This window comes from Bombina bombina, chromosome 1 (assembly GCF_027579735.1).
Source record: "Bombina bombina isolate aBomBom1 chromosome 1, aBomBom1.pri, whole genome shotgun sequence".
Lineage (NCBI taxonomy): Eukaryota > Metazoa > Chordata > Amphibia > Anura > Bombinatoridae > Bombina > Bombina bombina.
The window spans coordinates 141,006,983-141,027,779 of NC_069499.1; the positions used below are offsets into that span (position 1 = coordinate 141,006,983).

The 20,797-nt window shown below is 41.0% G+C and overlaps 1 protein-coding gene across 1 annotated transcript in view; it reads right to left on the bottom strand.

Annotated features, from left to right (window-relative positions):
* Window positions 1–20,797, bottom strand: part of CDKL1 (cyclin dependent kinase like 1) — a 160,546-nt gene that overhangs the window by 85,825 nt on the left and 53,924 nt on the right. The window contains exon 3 of the mRNA XM_053697644.1: window positions 10,017–10,138. Within this exon, the coding sequence (XP_053553619.1) occupies window positions 10,017–10,138 (122 nt within the window). The remainder of the gene's footprint in view (window positions 1–10,016; window positions 10,139–20,797) is intronic.

The following is a 20,797-nucleotide window of genomic DNA, read 5'->3' on the forward strand; positions in this document are numbered from 1 at the left end:
GAGGTAGAAGTTGCTTTTTGACCTCTCCTTTTACCAGAATAAACAACAAACAAGGAAGATGTTTGTCTAAAATCCTTTGTAGCATCTAAATAGAATTTTAGAGCGCGAACAACATCCAAATTGTGCAACAAACGTTCCTTCTTCGACACTGGTTTCGGACACAAAGAAGGCACGACTATCTCCTGGTTAATGTTTTTTGGAAGAAAACCAGGTTTAGTACGTAAAACCACCTTATCTGCATGGAACACCAGATAAGGAGGAGAACACTGCAGAGCAGATAATTCTGAAACTCTTCTAGCAGAAGAAATTGCAACTTTCCAAGATAATAACTTAATATCAACGGAATGTAAGGGTTCAAACGGAACCCCCTGAAGAACTGAAAGAACTAAGTTGAGACTCCAAGGAGGAGTCAAAGGTTTGTAACCAGGCTTGATTCTAACCAGAGCCTGAACAAAGGCTTGAACTTCTGGCACAGCTGCCAGCTTTTTGTGAAGTAACACAGACAAGGCAGAAATCTGTCCCTTCAAGGAACTTGCAGATAATCCTTTCTCCAATCCTTCTTGAAGAAAGGATAGAATCCTAGGAATCTTTACCTTGTCCCAAGGGAATCCTTTAGATTCACACCAACAGATATATTTTTTCCATATTTTGTGGTAAATTTTTCTAGTTACAGGCTTTCTGGCCTGAACAAGAGTATCAAAAACAGAATCTGAGAACCCTCGCTTTGATAAGATCAAGCGTTCAATCTCCAAGCAGTCAGCTGGAGTGGGACCAGATTCGGATGTTCGAACGGACCTTGAACAAGAAGGTCTCGTCTCAAAGGTAGCTTCCATGGTGGAGCCGATGACTATTCACCAGATCTGCATACCGAGTCCTGCGTGGCCACGCAGGAGCTATCAAGATCACCGACGCCCTCTCCTGATTGATCCTGGCTACCAGCCTGGGGATGAGAGGAAACGGCGGGAATACATAAGCTAGTTTGAAGGTCCAAGGTGCTACTAGTGCATCTACTAGAGTCGCCTTGGGATCCCTGGATCTGGACCCGTAGCAAGGAACCTTGAAGTTCTGACGAGAGGCCATCAGATCCATGTCTGGAATGCCCCACAGTTGAGTGATTTGGGCAAAGATTTCCGGATGGAGTTCCCACTCCCCCGGATGCAATGTCTGACGACTCAGAAAATCCGCTTCCCAATTTTCCACTCCTGGGATGTGGATTGCAGACAGGTGGCAGGAGCGAGTCTCCGCCCATTGAATGATTTTGGTCACTTCTTCCATCGCCAGGGAACTCCTTGTTCCCCCCTGATGGTTGATGTACGCAACAGTCGTCATGTTGTCTGATTGAAACCGTATGAACTTGGCCCTCGCTAGCTGAGGCCAAGCCTTGAGAGCATTGAATATCGCTCTCAGTTCCAGAATATTTATCGGTAGAAGAGATTCTTCCCGAGACCAAAGACCCTGAGCTTTCAGGGATCCCCAGACCGCGCCCCAGCCCATCAGACTGGCGTCGGTCGTGACAATGAGGTCACCCCTTGTGACAGGTTGTCCAGGGACAGCCACCAACGGCGTGAGTCTCTGGTCCTCTGATTTACTTGTATCTTCGGAGACAAGTCTGTATAGTCCCCATTCCACTGACTGAGCATACACAGTTGTAATGGTCTTAGATGAATGCGCGCAAAAGGAACTATGTCCATTGCCGCTACCATCCAACCTATCACTTCCATGCACTGCGCTATGGAAGGAAGAGGAACGGAATGAAGTATCCGACAAGAGTTTAGAAGTTTTGTTTTTCTGGTCTCTGTCAGAAAAATCCTCATTTCTAAGGAGTCTATTATTGTTCCCAAGAAGGGAACTCTTGTCGACGGAGATAGAGAACTCTTTTCCACGTTCACTTTCCATCCGTGAGATCCGAGAAAGGCCAGGACTATGTCCGTGTGAGTCTTTGCTTGAGGAAGGGACGACGCTTGAATCAGAATGTCGTCCAAGTAAGGTACTACAGCAATGCCCCTTGGTCTTAGCACCGCCAGAAGGGACCCTAGTACCTTTGTGAAAATCCTTGGAGCAGTGGCTAATCCGAAAGGAAGCGCCACGAACTGGTAATGCTTGTCCAGGAATGCGAACCTTAGGAACCGATGATGTTCCTTGTGGACAGGAATATGTAGATACGCATCCTTTAAATCCACCGTGGTCAAGAATTGACCTTCCTGGATGGAAGGATTGTTCGAATGGTTTCCATTTTGGACGATGGAACCTTGAGAAACTTGTTCAGGATCTTGAGATCTAAGATTGGTCTGAACGTTCCCTCTTTTTTGGGAACTACGAACAGATTGGAGTAGAACCCCATCCCTCGTTCTTTAAATGGAACAGGATGAATCACTTCCAGAAGATAACCTTGGGAGACTATTTCTAGCGCCCAAGGATCCAGAACATCTCTTGCCCAAGCCTGAGTGAAGAGAGAGAGTCTGCCCCCCACCAAATCCGGTCCCGGATCGGGGGCCCGCATCTCATGCTGTCTTGGGAGCAGTGGCAGGTTTCTTGGCCTGCTTTCCTTTGTTCCAGCCTTGCATTGGTCTCCAGGCTGGATTGGCTTGAGAAGTAGTACCCTCCTGCTTAGAGGACGTAGCACTTGGGGCTGGTCCGTTTCTGCGAAAGGGACGAAAATTAGGTTTATTTTTGGCCTTGAAAGACCTATCCTGAGGAAGGGCGTGGCCCTTGCCCCCAGTGATATCAGAGATAATCTCTTTCAAGTCAGGGCCAAACAGTGTTTTCCCCTTGAAAGGAATGTCAAACAATTTGTTCTTGGAAGACGCATCCGCTGACCAAGATTTTAACCAAAGCGCTCTGCGCGCCACAATAGCAAACCCAGAATTTTTCGCCGCTAACCTAGCCAATTGCAAGGTGAAAGAATTAGCCAATTTAAGAGCACGAATTCTGTCCATAATCTCCTCATAAGAAGAAGAATTACTAATAATCGCCTTTTCTAGCTCATCGAACCAGAAACACGCGGCTGTAGTGACAGGGACAATGCATGCAATTGGTTGTAGAAGGTAACCTTGCTGAACAAACATCTTTTTTAGCAAACCTTCTAATTTTTTATCCATAGGATCTTGGAAAGCACAACTATCTTCTATGGGTATAGTGGTGCGCTTGTTTAGCGTAGAAACCGCCCCCTCGACCTTGGGGACTGTCTGCCATAAGTCCTTTCTGGGGTCGACTATAGGAAACAATTTTTTAAATATGGGGGGAGGTACGAAAGGTATACCGGGCCTGTCCCATTCTTTATTAACAATGTACGCCACCCGCTTGGGTATAGGAAAAGCTTCGGGGGGCCCCGGGGCCTCTAGGAACTTGTCCATTTTACATAGTGTTTCTGGAATCACCAGATAATCACAATCATCCAAATTGGATAACACCTCCTTAAGCAGAGCGCGGAGATGTTCCAACTTAAATTTAAAAGTAATCACATCAGGTTCAGCTTGTTGAGAAATTTTTCCTGAATCTGAAATTTCTCCCTCAGACAAAACCTCCCTGGCCCCCTCAGACTGGTGTAGGGGCCCTTCAGAAACAATATCATCAGCGTCCTCATGCTCTTCAGTATTTTCTAAAACAGAGCAGTCGCGCTTTCGCTGATAAGTGGGCATATTGGCTAAAATGTTTTTGATAGAATTATCCATTACAGCCGTTAATTGTTGCATAGTAAGGAGTATTGGCGCGCTAGATGTACTAGGGGCCTCCTGTATGGGCAAGACTGGTGTAGACGAAGGAGGGGATGATGCAGTACCATGCTTACTCCCCTCACTTGAGGAATCATCTTGGGCATCATTTTTACTAAATTTTTTATGACATAAATCACATCTATTTAAAAGAGAAGGAACCTTGGCTTCCCCACAGTCAGAACACAATCTATCTGGTAGTTCAGACATGTTAAACAGGCATAAACTTGATAACAAAGCACAAAAAACGTTTTAAAATAAAACCGTTACTGTCACTTTAAATTTTAAACTGAACACACTTTATTACTACAATTGCGAAAAAGTATGAAGGAATTGTTCAAAATTCACCAAAATTTCACCACAGTGTCTTAAAGCCTTAAAAGTATTGCACACCAAATTTGGAAGCTTTAACCCTTAAAATAACGGAACCGGAGCCGTTTTTATATTTAACCCCTTTACAGTCCCTGGAATCTGCTTTGCTGAGACCCAACCAAGCCCAAAGGGGAATACGATACCAAATGATGCCTTCAGAAAGACTTTTCTATGTATCAGAGCTCCACACACATGCAGCTGCATGTCATGCTGTTCTCAAAAACAAGTGCGCCATACCGGCGCGAAAATGAGGCTCTGACTATGATTAGGGAAAGCCCCTATAGAATAAGGTGTCTAAAACAGTGCCTGCCGATATAATTATACAAAAAATACCCAGATTAAATGATTCCTCAAGGCTAAATATGTGTAAATATGATCGATTTAGCCCAGAAAATGTCTACAGTCTTAATAAGCCCTTGTGAAGCCCTTATTTACTGTCTGTAATAAAAATGGCTTACCGGATCCCATAGGGAAAATGACAGCTTCCAGCATTACATCGTCTTGTTAGAATGTGTCATACCTCAAGCAGCAAAAGACTGCTCACTGTTCCCCCAACTGAAGTTAATTCCTCTCAACAGTCCTGTGTGGAACAGCCATGGATTTTAGTAACGGTTGCTAAAATCATTTTCCTCATACAAACAGAAATCTTCATCTCTTTTCTGTTTCAGAGTAAATAGTACATACCAGCACTATTTTAAAATAACAAACTCTTGATTGAATAATAAAAACTACAGTTAAACACTAAAAAACTCTAAGCCATCTCCGTGGAGATGTTGCCTGTACAACGGCAAAGAGAATGACTGGGGTAGGCGGAGCCTAGGAGGGATCATGTGACCAGCTTTCCTGGGCTCTTTGCCATTTCCTGTTGGGGAAGAGAATATCCCACAAGTAAGGATGACGCCGTGGACCGGACACACCTATGTTGGAGAAAGAGTACTACCCTCCATAAGAGACTACTCCGATCTTCCGACACTTCTCTGCCAACCTCCTGTGACGAAAGGCAAAGAATAACTGGGGGATGAGTGGAGTGGGGGAGGTATTTAAGTCTTTGGCTGGGGTGTCTTTGCCTCCTCCTGGTGGACAGTAAAGTAAAAAAATGACGGGTTAGATAACAAGGCGATCGCTAAAAATAGCTTTCATGAAAGCGATATTAGCGCTCCACTTTGTAATACCAGCACACGATAATGTGCGCTGGTAATACAACTAAATCGTAATGCGAACACAAGCTACCGGTGGCATTGTTAGGAAACATTGCGCTCACTAGAGCATCGTTCTGATGCCGTCAGAAATGGCATCAAAACCTCGCGTTGCGAAGGGAGTAAGTATCGCAGTAATGTGCAGCATTTTTAAATATATATATATATATATATATATATATATATATATATATGTATATGAATATATACATATATATTTTTGTGTTAATATGTGTATATATACACACACACACACATTTCCCATAGACCGCAATTTAAAGGCACTTTTCAGTGCTGTTTTTTTCCTAGCACCCCACTCCCACCAACTTTAAAGCCCCAAAACTACCTAGTGCAGTTATTTAGGGCAATTAAGGCACTTTTAGAAAATTAAAAATAGATCAGATCACTGGTTAATTTTCGGAGCTCGCAGTAGCAATAACCAGCCACTTGTAACGGATGGTTAATTATTGCGCGCCCGTTTGCGACCATGCGACAATTTAGCACTCCACTTGTAATCTAACCCTAAATGTTTAATATTCAGGAAGAGCATGCAATTTTAAGAGGCTTTTCAGTTTATTTCTACTATTAAATTTACTTTATTCTCTTGGCATCCTTTGTTTATAAGCATACCTAGGTATGCTCAAGAGCAGCAATGCTAGATGTTTGTTGGCTACACGCATTTGCCTCTTCTCATTGGCTCACAAGCTCCTAGTAGTGCATTTTTGCTTTGGAGCTGACTAACCCCTTTGCTGGCAAGCAATAGTGAAATAATATGCAGGATTATTATTTTTTTTTTATTATTTAGTTTTTTAAACACAAGAACAATAATTTATAAAGTCCAGTTAGATTCCTGCGTTCCACCAAGGTTAGCAGAAGACAACACTATAAACCTATGGAAATGTACTTAATAAATATCATTATATTATGAATTACAATAACCTTTTAACTTTTTGTTAAAATCATTTCAAGTACACATCTAAAGAGCGGGGCTCTGTAATCCTTCTACCCTTGTGTGCTTAACTGCCTTTTCTTTATTGATTGTAACCCATGTACGGCACGTGACAAAAAGAATAAAAAATAACAATAAATAATGGATTTAATACCACAAAGGTTTAGAGCAGTAACAGAACTACGGATAGTTTGATTGATACAAGAAATAGACTTCCAATAGATGAGGTAGGCACAACTTGACTGTCTGAGATATGCATAAGGATATCATGAGAATTATCTAAACTTACACTTTAGAACAAAATATGGAAATACTTGATGAGCCTTCTAGTTCCTATCACATGTTGCCAAAATTTATGAGCCAAATGTATCAATCAGCGGACGGACAAGGTTCCCAACTTAGGAGCCTGTCCACCCACATTTGGGGCAAACTGGAAGCAGACACTGTACATCTGCTGCTCTGATTGTGCACAAGCACTCGCCACCCAATGCTCCAGTGACCAATTGTATGAGAGCAGGGCCTGTCAATCACTACAAACAAATGTGTTTGGGGTGTTTTATGTCTGCAACCTCAGGGGAGAAGCTAAGAAGCAGTTGTTGGATGGCTGTTGCTTTTTACATTACAGAAAAGCAGCATTTGATGCACAATACATTCAGCCATATGTTTCTTTTTTTATTGCTTCATGCCAGTATGTAGAGGCAAGAGTTAAATTTACTACAATGCGGTTCCGTTCTATCGTTCAAGAAGTAAAAATATGATCATAAAAGATAGGCGGATAATGGGTTTATATAAAGTATTTTTCAGTATAAAATTATCATAAAATCAATAAGCCAACCCTAAAGTTAGTCATTAACTCTGGATTGTTATCTTATTGCAAATAAATCGGTCACAAGAATTTTATCTTCAATCAAATACCATAAAACATGTGGCCAGTCTTTGTGTTTTATTTAAAAAAATATATATTAGAAGTAAAACCTTCTATAAATCTCTTGATGAATAGGTCATTCTATATGTTGTTTTGACTTTAAAAAGGATGGTAAACATTTAGAAATTGGATTGTGTGCAGTAAAAATCTTTGCCATATAATTTCATTATTATTTTGTTCCACTTTCCAGTAACTTAAGTATGAAAATTGTGGGCTTTTTTCGAATCTCTGAATTTCTATAGCATAATTGGGTGCAGCCGTATTTAAACTGAGGTCTTCTGCAGAGGACAATCATGGACAAAGTGTGCAAACATCCCCTGAGTAGAATATAGCAAAGTTAAAGGTAGAATTTGTATTGTTTTAAAAGATAGCTAATCCCTTTATTACCCATTCCCTAGTTTTGCATAACCAACACAGTTATAAAAGTCTCTGCAAACTGCCACCTTACTTCAGTTCTTTTGACAGACTTGCATTTTAGCCAATCAGTGCTGACTCCTAGGTAACTCCAGTGTTATCTATATGAGACACACAAACTAACACCCGCTAGTGGTGAAAAACTTTTAAAATGAATTTAGATAAGAGGCGGCCTTCAAGGTCTAAGAAATTAGCATATGAACCTCCTAGGTTTAGCTTGTATACCAAGGAGAACAAAGCAAAATTGGTGATAAAAGTAATCTGAAGTATGAAAGTTTATTTTGGACTAGACTGTTTTGAGCACCAAAACCAATCCATTGTTTTGCAGACTGTACTTAAAAGGGACAGTAAACACCTTGAGATTTTTACATACAATGTTTAGTTATTCTTAAAGGGACAGTCAAGTATAAATTAAACTTTCATTATTCAGATAGGACTTTTAATTTTAATCGACTTTCCAATTTACTTTTATCATCAAATTTGCTTTTTTCTCTTGGTATTCTTAGTTTAAACTAAACATAGGTAGACTCATATGCTAATTTCTAAGCCTTTGAGGGCTGCCTCTTATCACATGCTTTTTAAATCTCTTTTCAACACAAAGAGACAGAAAGTACACGTGGGCTATATAGATAACACTGTGTTCAGGCACAGAAAGTTATTTAAGATCTAGCACAATACAATGCTAAATTTAAGACAATAGACAATAAACAGTCACAGTCATGTGATCAGGGGGCTGGAAGAAGGTTCCTAGATACAAGGTAATCACAAAGGTAAAAAGTACATTAATATAACTGTGTTGGTTATGCAAAACTGGGGAATGAGTAAAAAAGGGATTATCTATCTTTTAAAACAATAACAATTCTATGGTTGACTGTCCCTTTAATGAAACAACTTTGAAATATATTTTCATAATTTATTTTGTCCCCTGTTCATGCAATTTAGCTCTAAAAATCAAGCCATTTCTAATTCTCAGAACTTGAAATGCACCCTGCTGACTTTTCAAGGCTAACCATGCCACATATCTGCAAGTAAATTCAAATTGTGTATGAAAAAAATCAGTTTTAAAATTGTGTATGTAGATTGTGTTGCAATTTTGAGCTTATATGTGAACGTGTTTATAACTTAATGTCCCTTTAATGCTTTTCATTATATTCTTTTCTGTTGCTTAGAAGAACATGCAGGTAATATAAAAACTCTTAGTAAAGATAATAATATTCATTTTAAAGAAGAGAGATCTTCTAATCATCTGGCAGCAGTTCAGGTTCAGCGGCAGTATCATCTGAATCATGTTCAAATACTGTGAGCAAATAAACGGAGGGCTATTTACTGGGCCTCAATTAATCAGCCCCATGCAGCTCATTCGTCCAATGGGAAGTGTGCACCAAGAATTTAACATTTCCATGGCACCAATTCACTGGAAAGACTGCAGCCTATAAATCAGCGAAGTAGTGTTTGCTCAGTGACGAAAGGCAAATAACAGAGGTGAGAATCAGCAACAGTGCTGAACCTCCAGTCTCAGCAATTCCTTTTATTTAAAGGCCTAAACAACAGCAAGCAGCAGCATCTGTGCCATGGGTGTCATAGGACAGCAGCACAGTTTACTTTTCTTAGGTCTCACCTTTCAATTTTTGCCAACATTGGGGTCAGTCTGAGGTCACAGGAAAGTGATTATGCCAGACTTTTACTTTTGTTAAAGAACAAATAGTGGAATAAATATGACACAATGTAAAGGGTTAAACGTACTTCTCAAATATCCACAAGACAGCTCGCCACATCTGTGGAAACTACAGAAGGCCATAGAAATGAAGCCCAAATCAGTGAGAGCACATTCTGTTTTTCACATTAGAAATTTTGTACATATACATTCTGCCCAATCATCCTCCTATATGTGGGCAAAACCAGTAAAGCTAGACCTGTTCTGTATCCCAAGAACAATTTGAGAATTATTATTCGTGTTACAGCCGGATATCAAGTTAGATATCTCATTATTCCATAGCCCCACTTTTCTCTATTTTCCTGTAACTTTAAACCAGGTCCCAGACACAATACTGGGAGGGTGATGTGGTGCACTTAATATCACCATGGACAGTAGCATTAACCAATAGGTCACTGGAGAAGGAGATAAGAGGCAACTCCCTTTAAACAGCATCTACTGAAATGAGACTAACATATTGTCATGACAAACTGCAACAGCAAAATTGTGTAAAAATGAGCCGATCAGGAAAACTTCAGCAGCGCTATTGGTATCCATGGGTCCATTAAAAAGACAACTTTTTTTTTTAAAGTAACCACAAGTACATTAAAAAAAATTTTCTTGAATATGTGATATTTTTAATATATACTTTTTTAAATTAAACAAACATGTTTTTGTTTTTTTACATGGAAAACGTAAAAAAAAGGGTTTATATTGGCTTTATTTTACACCTTGGCCTTCGCCTTCCTGTACGTACCCTCTTGGGTAACGGTCCAATTCATGGAGAACGGTGTGATCACAGTATTCAAATACCAAGTGCAACTTCCTTTTCCGCCTGAATACTTCCAGTAGGTTAACAAGATTGAGGTGCTTCAGTTGCTGTAAATATTACAAAAAACAAAACAGAAATTGTAAAACTGCAAGTGACATTTGACAAACTGCTAATTGGCTACATACTGTGGCAAAACTCTTTTTTTTTTTGTAACCCTTGAGTGTTTATGAAGGTACATTCTGTAACACAAACAAAACTGAGCACATTTACGGACACTACATAAGCTCTAAGGTGAGTGTATTTGCGTGTCAGGTGTGATGCATCTGTTTTGTGTGTGTGGTATTTTGTGTATGCTGTGCATTTAAACATGTAAATATTCTAAGCTCTAATATGAGTATTAGTGTTTCAGGTGTGATGCATGTGTGGTATTTTGTGTATAGTGTGGGTTTAAACATGAACATTCTAATCTTTTAGGGGGAGTGTATTTGTGTGTCAGGTGTGATGCTTGTGTTATGTATGTGTGGTATTTTGCGTATGGTGTGCATTTTAACATGTGAACATTCTAAGCGCTAAGGTGAGTATTTGTGGGTCAGGTGTGATGCATGCGTTTTTTGTATGCTGTGCATTTAAACATGAACATTGTAAGCTCTAAGGTGCGTGCACATGTCATGTGTGATGTATGCATGGTATTTTTCTGTATTTGGTGTGTGGTGTGCATATTTAAAAATGAACATATTGAAGAGCTGTTATGGCGAAAAAATCCTATGCTCTAATTTGTTAGACTTATACAATAAAAAATGGGGGTAGGGATAAAGCGCTAAAAGAAGCAAAGATACCAGGAGGATGATACCATATGTATATAAAAAAACAGTTTATTGACTCCAAAGTGTTACTTCTAGAGGAGCATATATGAGAGGGGAGAGAGAGCGCAAAAGAGAGGGGGAGAGAGAGCGCAAAAGAGAAGGGGGAGAGAGAGCGCAAAAGAGAGCGCAAAAGAGAGGAGGAGAGAGAGCGCGCAAAAGAGAGGGGGAGAGAGAGAGCGCACAAAAGAGAGGGGAGAGAGAGAGCGCACAAAAGAGAGGGGAGAGAGAGCGCAAAAGAGAGAGGGGAGAGAGAGCGCAAAAGAGAGAGGGGAGAGAGAGCGCAAAAGAGAGAGGGAGAGATAGCGCACACATGAACTTATGCCCTCTAGCTGTGAAAAACTGAAAAATGCATTGAAATAAGGGGGAGCCTTCAAGGTTTTAGAAATTAGCATATGAGCCTACCTAGGTTTAGCTTTCAACAAAAAATACCAAGAGAACAAAACTAATTTGATGATAAAAGTGAATAGGAAAGTTATTTAAAATTTATCATGAAAGTGTAACTTTGACTAGACTGTCCCTTTAAATCTATAAACATGCTAAGCTCTAAGGTGAGTGTGTGTTTTTGTGGTATGTGTGATTCGTGTGTATAGTGCGTGCATTTAAACATACACACACACACACACACACACACACGCACACTTTGTCAAAGCCTAATGATTTTAGAAAATGTTGAAATGTGTTTGTGTATTTGCATATAGTGTCCCATATGACAAACAGACATATACAAATACACATGAACAAGTGGTTAATCATAGGATCCAGGCCGGGTTCTCTACAGATTGCTGCCTAAAGATTACCCTCTATTTCCATTCCAAGTGGTTAATCATACCATCGGGTAATAAGCTGATGTTAAAATAACTGACAAATGTCACCCAGTGGGACGGAAGGTTATGAAGTATACTGTACGGATGTACTTACATGTCCCATGTCATAGAAACAAAGACTCTTAACCACCTAATCCCTATCCCATCAAAACACAAACAAAACACTGAAAAGTCCGGTTATCCTAACTGTTTGCAGTACACACAAATAGGTTTCTCTAGATCGTACGAAATGCTGCACTCCCTCATATTGTTGGTTACAAACCAGCATTCACTAAATATTTGCTTTTTAGCTGGGCTGTACAGGGTTTTATTTTTATGAAACGCCAGCTTAACAACACAAACACTTTGGCAAGACTGTCCCCGGCATTCCGAAGATCAATAAACAGTTTGTTACTATTTGCAAATCATGAAAAATACTTCTCGAGCAGGTCTCCACTTGTTAAATCAATACTGATAAAGTCCCCTCCCACTCTATGCTGCCTACTTCTTTGGCTAGCAATGCAGAAGGAAATCAAATACTGTACCGACAATGAAGCGTTCCAAAACATTTCTTCCCTACCACAGCTGCTCAATGAATGCACTACTAATATATCAATTATATGCATACTGATAACTCTGCAATATACTCAATTTTGTTGGCAACATAAATAAATCAGTACAGCTTTCTTATTACTTTGCCCTTAAAAAGCACATGAAACCCAAGTTTTTTTTTAATGTTGAGACTTGTCTGTTGTGCTGCTATAGTAGAACATCAGCCATGTCTTGTACGTACAAGGTGTTTACGGACCCTTTAATCGTGCCACTGAAGCAGAATGGCACTTAATATTTTATACAGATCAGTAAATGGATGGAAGTTCTGAAACAATATCATTGTAGAAAAGCAGCTACATATCGGGAGCAGAATACAAAGAGATGCATCAATCTCAGTCATATTGCAAAGTATTTCCCATGATCCCTATGTTTCCCCCATTGAACTCTTGCCCACTATCTTTATCCTTCTATACATCAGTCACCCTTCTTCACCATTTGTTTTGTTTCCTTATTTCCCTCACCACTGTCTACAATTCTCATAGCTATAATATATTTCTACTGTTTCTCACACTTTACCCCATTGCTTAAAGTAAAAGCAAAGTTAGTTGTTCAGCTATGCACAATTACCTAGGCAATATCAAAATAATATGAGTTTCATTCATCGTTTTTGTCACAGTAATACTGTATATAAAACATAATTTATGCTTACCTGATAAATTTATTTCTCTTGTGGTGTATCCAGTACACGGATCATTCATTACTTGTGGGATATTCTCCTTCCCAACAGGAAGTTGCAAGAGGATCACCCACAGCAGAGCTGCTATATAGCTCCTCCCCTAACTGCCATATTCAGTCATTCGACCGAAACTAGCCGAGAAAGGAGAAACCATAGGGTGCAGTGGTGACTGTAGTTTAAAATTTAGACCTGCCTTAAAAGGACAGGGCGGGCCGTGGACTGGATACACCACAAGAGAAATAAATTTATCAGGTAAGCATAAATTATGTTTTCTCTTGTTAGGTGTATCCAGTCCACGGATCATCCATTACTTGTGGGATACCAATACCAAAGCTAAAGTACACGGATGAAGGGAGGGACAAGGCAGGTACTTAAACGGAAGGGACCACTGCCTGTAGAACCTTTCTCCCAAAAATAGCCTCCGAAGAAGCAAAAGTATCAAATTTGTAAAATTTTGAAAAGGTATGAAGCGAAGACCAAGTCGCCGCTTTGCAAATCTGTTCAACAGAAGCCTCATTTTTAAAGGCCCAGGTCGAAGCCACAGCTCTAGTAGAATGAGCTGTAATCCTTTCAGGGGGCTGCTGTCCAGCAGTCTCATAGGCTAAGCGTATTACGCTCCGAAGCCAAAAAGAAAGAGGTTGCCGAAGCCTTTTGACCTCTCCTCTGTCCAGAGTAAACAACAAACAGGGAAGATGTTTGACGAAAATCTTTAGTCGCTTGTAAGTAAAACTTTAAAGCACGGACTATGTCCAAATTATGTAAAAGACGTTCCTTCTTTGAAGAAGGATTAGGACACAATGATGGAACAACAATCTCTTGATTGATATTCTTGTTGGAAACTACCTTAGGTAAAAACCCAGGTTTTGTACGCAGAACTACTTTATCTGTATGGAAAATCAGATAAGGAGAATCACATTGTAAAGCTGATAACTCAGAGACTCTACGAGCCGAGGAAATAGCCATCAAAAACAGAACTTTCCAAGATAAAAGTTTGATATCAATGGAATGAAGGGGTTCAAACTGAACTCCTTGAAGAACCTTAAGAACCAAGTTTAAGCTCCATGGAGGAGCAACAGGCTTAAACACAGGCTTAATTATAACCAAAGCCTGACAAAATGCCTGGACGTCTGGAACCTCTGCCAGACGCTTGTGCAAAAGGATAGACAGAGCAGAAATCTGTCCCTTTAAAGAACTAGCTGATAATCCTTTATCCAAACCCTCTTGGAGAAAGGACAATATCCTAGGAATCCTAACCTTACTCCATGAGTAATTCTTGGATTCCCACCAATGAAGATATTTGCGCCATATCTTATGGTAGATTTCCCTGGTTACAGGCTTTCGTGCCTGTATTAAGGTATCAATGATTGACTCGGAGAAGCCACGCCTTGATAAAATCAAGCGTTCAATCTCCAGGCAGTCAGTCTCAGAGAAATTAGATTTGGATGATTGAAAGGACCTTGTAGTAGAAGGTCTTGTCTCAGAGGCAGAGGCCAAGGTGGAAAGGATGACATGTCCACCAGGTTTGCATACCAGGTCCTGCGTGGCCACGCAGGCGCGATCAAGATCACTGATGCTCTCTCCCGTTTGATTTTGGCAATCAGTCGAGGGAGCAGAGGAAACGGTGGAAACACATAAGCCAGGTTGAAGAACCACGGTGCTGCTAGAGCATCTATCAGCGTCGCTTCTGGGTCCCTGGACCTGGATCCGTAACAAGGAAGCTTGGCGTTCTGGCGAGACGCCATGAGATCCAATTCTGGTGTGCCCCAACGATGAACCAATTGAGCAAACACCTCCGGATGGAGTTCCCACTCCCCCGGATGAAAAGTCTGACGACATAGAAAATCCGCCTCCCAGTTCTCTACACCTGGGATATGGATAGCTGATAGGTGGCAAGAGTGAGTCTCTGCCCAGCAAATTATCTTGGAGACTTCTAACATCGCTAGGGAGCTCCTGGTCCCCCCTTGATGGTTGATGTAAGCCACAGTCGTGATGTTGTCCGACTGAAATCTGATGAACCTCAGTGTTGCTAACTGAGGCCAAGCTAGAAGAGCATTGAATATTGGTCTTAACTCCAGAATATTTATTGGGAGGAGTTTCTCCTCCTGAGTCCACGATCCCTGAGCCTTCAGGGAATTCCAGACTGCACCCCAACCTAGAAGGCTGGCATCTGTTGTTACAATTGTCCAATCTGGCCTGCGAAAGGTCATACCTTTGGACAGATGGACCCGAGATAGCCACCAGAAAAGAGAATCTCTGGTCTCTTAATCCAGATTTAGCAGAGGGGACAAATCTGTGTAATCCCCATTCCACTGACTGAGCATGCATAATTGCAGCGGTCTGAGATGTAGGCGCGCAAATGGCACTATGTCCATCGCCGCTACCATTAAGCCGATTACTTTCATGCACTGAGCCACCGAAGGGCGCAGAATGTAGTGAAGAACACGGCAGGACTTTAGAAGCTTTGATAACCTGGACTCCGTCAGGTAAATATTCATTTCTACAGAATCTATCAGAGTTCCTAGGAAGGAAACCCTTGTGAGGGGTGATAGAGAACTCTTTCCCTCGTTCACTTTCCACCCATGCGACCTCTGAAATGCCAACACTATGTCTGTATGAGATTTGGCAATTTGGAAGTTTGACGCCTGTATCAGGATGTCGTCTAGATAAGGGGCCACTGCTATGCCCCGTGGTCTTAGGACCGCCAGAAGAGACCCCAGAACCTTTGTAAAAATTCTTGGGACTGTAGCTAACCTGAAGGGAAGAGCCACAAACTGGTAATGCCTGTCTAGAAAGGCAAACCTTAGGAACCGATGATGATCTTTGTGAATCGGTATGTGAAGGTAAGCTTCCTTCAAATCCACTGTGGTCATGTACTGACCCTCCTGGATCATAGGTAGGATTGTCCGAATAGTTTCCATTTTGAACGATGGAACTCTGAGGAATTTGTTTAAGATCTTTAGATCCAAAATTGGTCTGAAGGTTCCCTCTTTTTTGGGAACCACAAACAGATTTGAATAAAATCCCTGTCCTTGTTCCATCTGTGGAACTGGATGGATCACTCCCTTGCACACAGCGTAAGAATGCCTCTTTCTTTATCTGTTTACAGATAATCTCGAAAGGTGAAATCTCCCTTGTGGGGGGGGGGGGGGAAGCTTTGAAGTCCAGAAGATATCCCTGAGATATGATCTCCAACGCCCAGGGATCCTGAACATCTCTTGCCCACGCCTGGGCGAAGAGAGAAAGTCTGCCCCCTACTAGATCCGTTCCCGGATAGGGGGCCGTTCCTTCATGCTGTCTTAGAGGCAGCAGCAGGCTTTCTGGCCTGCTTGCCTTTGCTCCAGGCCTGGTTAGATTTCCAGGCCGGCTTGGATTGCGCAAAAGTTCCCTCTTGTTTTGTAGCAGAGGAAGTTGATGCTGCACCTGCCTTGAAGTTTCGAAAGGCACGAAAATTAGACTGTTTGGCCCTTGATTTGGCCCTGTCCTGAGGAAGGGTATGACCCTTACCTCCAGTAATGTCAGCAATAATTTCCTTCAAACCAGGCCCGAATAGGGTCTGCCCCTTGAAGGGAATGTTAAGTAATTTAGACTTTGAAGTCACGTCAGCTGACCAAGATTTAAGTCATAGCGCCCTACGTGCCTGGATGGCGAATCCAGAATTCTTAGCCGTTAGTTTAGTCAAATGAACAATGGCATCAGAAACAAAAGAATTAGCTAGCTTAAGTGTTCTACGCTTGTCAAGTATTTCAGTCAATGGAGTAGCTGTCTGAAAGGCCTCTTCCAGAGACTCAAACCAGAACGCCGCAGCAGCAGTGACAGGAGCAATGCATGCAAGGGGCTGCAGGATAAAACCTTGTAGAATAAACATTTTCTTAAGGTAACCTTCTAATTTTTTATCCATTGGATCTGAAAAAGCACAACTGTCCTCGACAGGGATAGTGGTACGCTTTGCTAAAGTAGAAACTGCTCCCTCCACCTTAGGGACCGTCTGCCATAAGTCCCGTGTGGTGGCGTCTATTGGAAACATTTTTCTAAAAATAGGAGGGGGGGAAAACGGCACACCGGGTCTGTCCCACTCCTTAGTAATAATTTCTGTAAACCTTTTAGGTATTGGAAAAACGTCAGTACACACCGGCACCGCGTAGTATTTATCCAGTCTACACAATTTCTCTGGCACTGCAATTGTGTCACAGTCATTCAGAGCAGCTAAAACCTCTCCAAGCAACACCCGGAGGTTCTCAAGCTTAAATTTAAAAGTAGACATATCTGAATCAGGTTTCCCCGAGTCAGAGACGTCACCCACAGACTGAAGCTCTTCCTCAGCTTCTGCATATTGTGACGCAGTATCAGACATGGGCCTTAAAACATCTGCGCGCTCTGTATTACGTCTAACCCCAGAGCTATCGCGCTTTCCTCTGAATTCAGGCAGTCTGGCTAATACCGCTGACAGGGTATTATCCATGATTGCCGCCATGTCCTGCAAAGTAATCGCTATGGGCGTCTTTGATGTACTTGGCGCCATTTTAGCGTGAGTCCCTTGAGCGGGAGTCAAAGGGTCCGACACGTGGGGAGAGTTAGTCGGCATAACTTCCCCCTCGTCAGAATCCTCTGGTGATAATTCTTTTAAAGATAACAGCTGATCTTTATTGTTTAAAGTGAAATCAATACATTTAGTACACATTCTCCTATGGAGTTCCACCATGGCTTTTAAACATAATGAACAAGGAGTTTCCTCTATGTCAGACATGTTTATACAGACTAGCAATGAGTCTAGCAAGCTTGGAAAACACTTTAAATCAAGTTAACAAGCAATATAAAAAAAACGTTACTGTGCCATTAAGAGAAACAAATTTTGCCAAAATTTGAAATAACATTGAAAAAAGGCAGTTAAACTAACGAAATTTTTACAGTGTATGTAACAAGTTAGCAGAGCATTGCACCCACTTGCAAATGGATGATTAACCCCTTAATACAAAAAACATATTAACAAAACGAAAAATATGTTTTTTAAACAGTCATAACAACTGCCACAGCTCCTACTTTTGAAGCCTTTTGAGCCCTTCAGAGATGTCCTATAGCATGCAGGGGACTGCTGAGGGAAGCTGAATGTCACAGTTTGTAATTTTAACTGCACCAACTGTAACTTTTATACTATAACAGTGGAAAGCCTCAGGAAACTGTTTCTAGGCAAAAATAAAGCCAGCCATGTGGAACAAACTAGGCCCCAATAAGTTTTATCACCAAAGCATATATAAAAACGATTAAACATGCCAGCCAACGTTTTATATTGCACATTAATCAGAGTATATACCTCTGATAGCAAGCCTGATACTAGTCGCTATTAAATCACTGTATTTAGGCTTTAACTTACATTAATCCGGTATCAGCAGCATTTTCTAGCAAATTCCATCCCTAGAAAAACTTAACTGCACATACCTTATTGCAGGATACCCTGCACGCCATTCTCCCTCTGAAGTTACCTCACTCCTCAGACATATGTGAGAATAGCAGTGGATCATAGTTACTTCTGCTAAGATCATAGAAAAACTCAGGCAAATTCTTCTTCTAAATGCTGCCTGAGATAAAATAGTACACTCCGGTACCATTTAAAAACAATAAACTTTTGATTGAAGAAAAAACTAACTATATTTTACCACTTTCCTCATACTACCTCCAGCTATGTTGAGAGCTTGCAAGAGAATGACTGGGTATGGCAGTTAGGGGAGGAGCTATATAGCAGCTCTGCTGTGGGTGATCCTCTTGCAACTTCCTGTTGGGAAGGAGAATATCCCACAAGTAATGAATGATCCGTGGACTGGATACACCTAACAAGAGAAATACCTTTTTCGCCGCATATAAGCTAATAATGTTCGTATTTTCATTTCAACCCGTTTTTGAAAACATAATGCACTTCCTGGTCACGTTTTTTTATCCTCCAATTGACTTTCTGGCCGATCGGCGGCTGTGAAGCTACGTCATACTACTATCTAATCAAGTGCGCATGTGCAAAATCTATGCAATACAATATCTTATCCGTCGCGCGTGCACAATACACGCATGCGCACAGCTACTTTTCTTTTTCAGCCGAGAAAATTGGGTCTTAATAAAATCGCATGCGCAATGTACTCCGGATCGGCGATTCACGCATGCACAATCATTGCATGTATCGTAAACACGCATTTAGACTACGTATAGAGCCGGTGGGACCTCTCTATACGTAATGGCTAGAAAATCCAGGAAGAGGAGGGTGGGAGGAGCGAAGACTATAACGGTAGGGAAATAAAGTATTAAAATATAAACTCTGATTTTAAAAAAATAAGAAAAAAAACCTAGCGAAACATAAATATTAGTTATAAATATTACATAGATGTGTTGCACAGGTTAAAAATTTACTTTCACTTTAAATCCTATTTCTTTTAGCGCGTTCTTCTTGACCCTCCCCATTTATCTCTATCTATAATGGGGTTAATCCTTCTGACTGGTTGCATTAATAATATTAAAGGTACGCTAAAGTCAAAAATTAACGTTTCATGATTTAGATAGAGCATGCAATTAAAAAGAAAGAAACTTTCAAATTTACTTCTAAAACAAAATTGAGCACCATCTTTTTATATAAGGCTTCGGCTCATTCTGAGCTTGTGCAAGAGTTCACAGTATATGTGTTTGTGTATATTCATTTAGGCTATGGTGGAAATAAAAGCGTGAGATTAAAATGTTATATTTTATAAGAGCCATATCAAATCAAACCCATCTACTGCTGATTAGAGCTAATAAGCTTGAAACAGCTGTACAGAAGTGGTTTTGTTTTGCTGCACCTACCCCATAAGGGGATCATTGTGGTTTAACACAGTACTGGAAGCAAAAAGCATGAGATATTGTATATCAAATTTGCATATCTTGCCCAGAATACTCTGGTGCATTGGTAACAATATACATAGAGTACCTCTGGGGAAAAGAAAGTGGGGAGACTTGCCTAGATGTGCTAATTCTTTATCATACATAGTCTGTGATTGGCTGATGTCTGTTACATAGTACAATGACATTTGTCAGATTTAAAAAAAAAAATATTCATCTGAAAAACATAATTTATGCTTACCTGATAAATTCCTTTCTTCTGTAGTGTGATCAGTCCACGGGTCATCATTACTTCTGGGATATTACTCCTCCCCAACAGGAAGTGCAAGAGGATTCACCCAGCAGAGCTGCATATAGCTCCTCCCCTCTACGTCACTCCCAGTCATTCGACCAAGGACCAACGAGAAAGGAAAAGCCAAGGGTGAAGTGGTGACTGGAGTATAAATTAAAAACAGAATTTATGTTTACCTGATAAATTACTTTCTCCAACGGTGTGTCCGGTCCACGGCGTCATCCTTACTTGTGGGATATTCTCTTCCCCAACAGGAAATGGCAAAGAGCCCAGCAAAGCTGGTCACATGATCCCTCCTAGGCTCCGCCTTCCCCAGTCATTCGACCGACGTAAAGGAGGAATATTTGCATAGGAGAAACCATATGATACCGTGGTGACTGTAGTTAAAGAAAATAAATTATCAGACCTGATTAAAAAACCAGGGCGGGCCGTGGACCGGACACACCGTTGGAGAAAGTAATTTATCAGGTAAACATAAATTCTGTTTTCTCCAACATAGGTGTGTCCGGTCCACGGCGTCATCCTTACTTGTGGGAACCAATACCAAAGCTTTAGGACACGGATGAAGGGAGGGAGCAAATCAGGTCACCTAAATGGAAGGCACCACGGCTTGCAAAACCTTTCTCCCAAAAATAGCCTCAGAAGAAGCAAAAGTATCAAACTTGTAA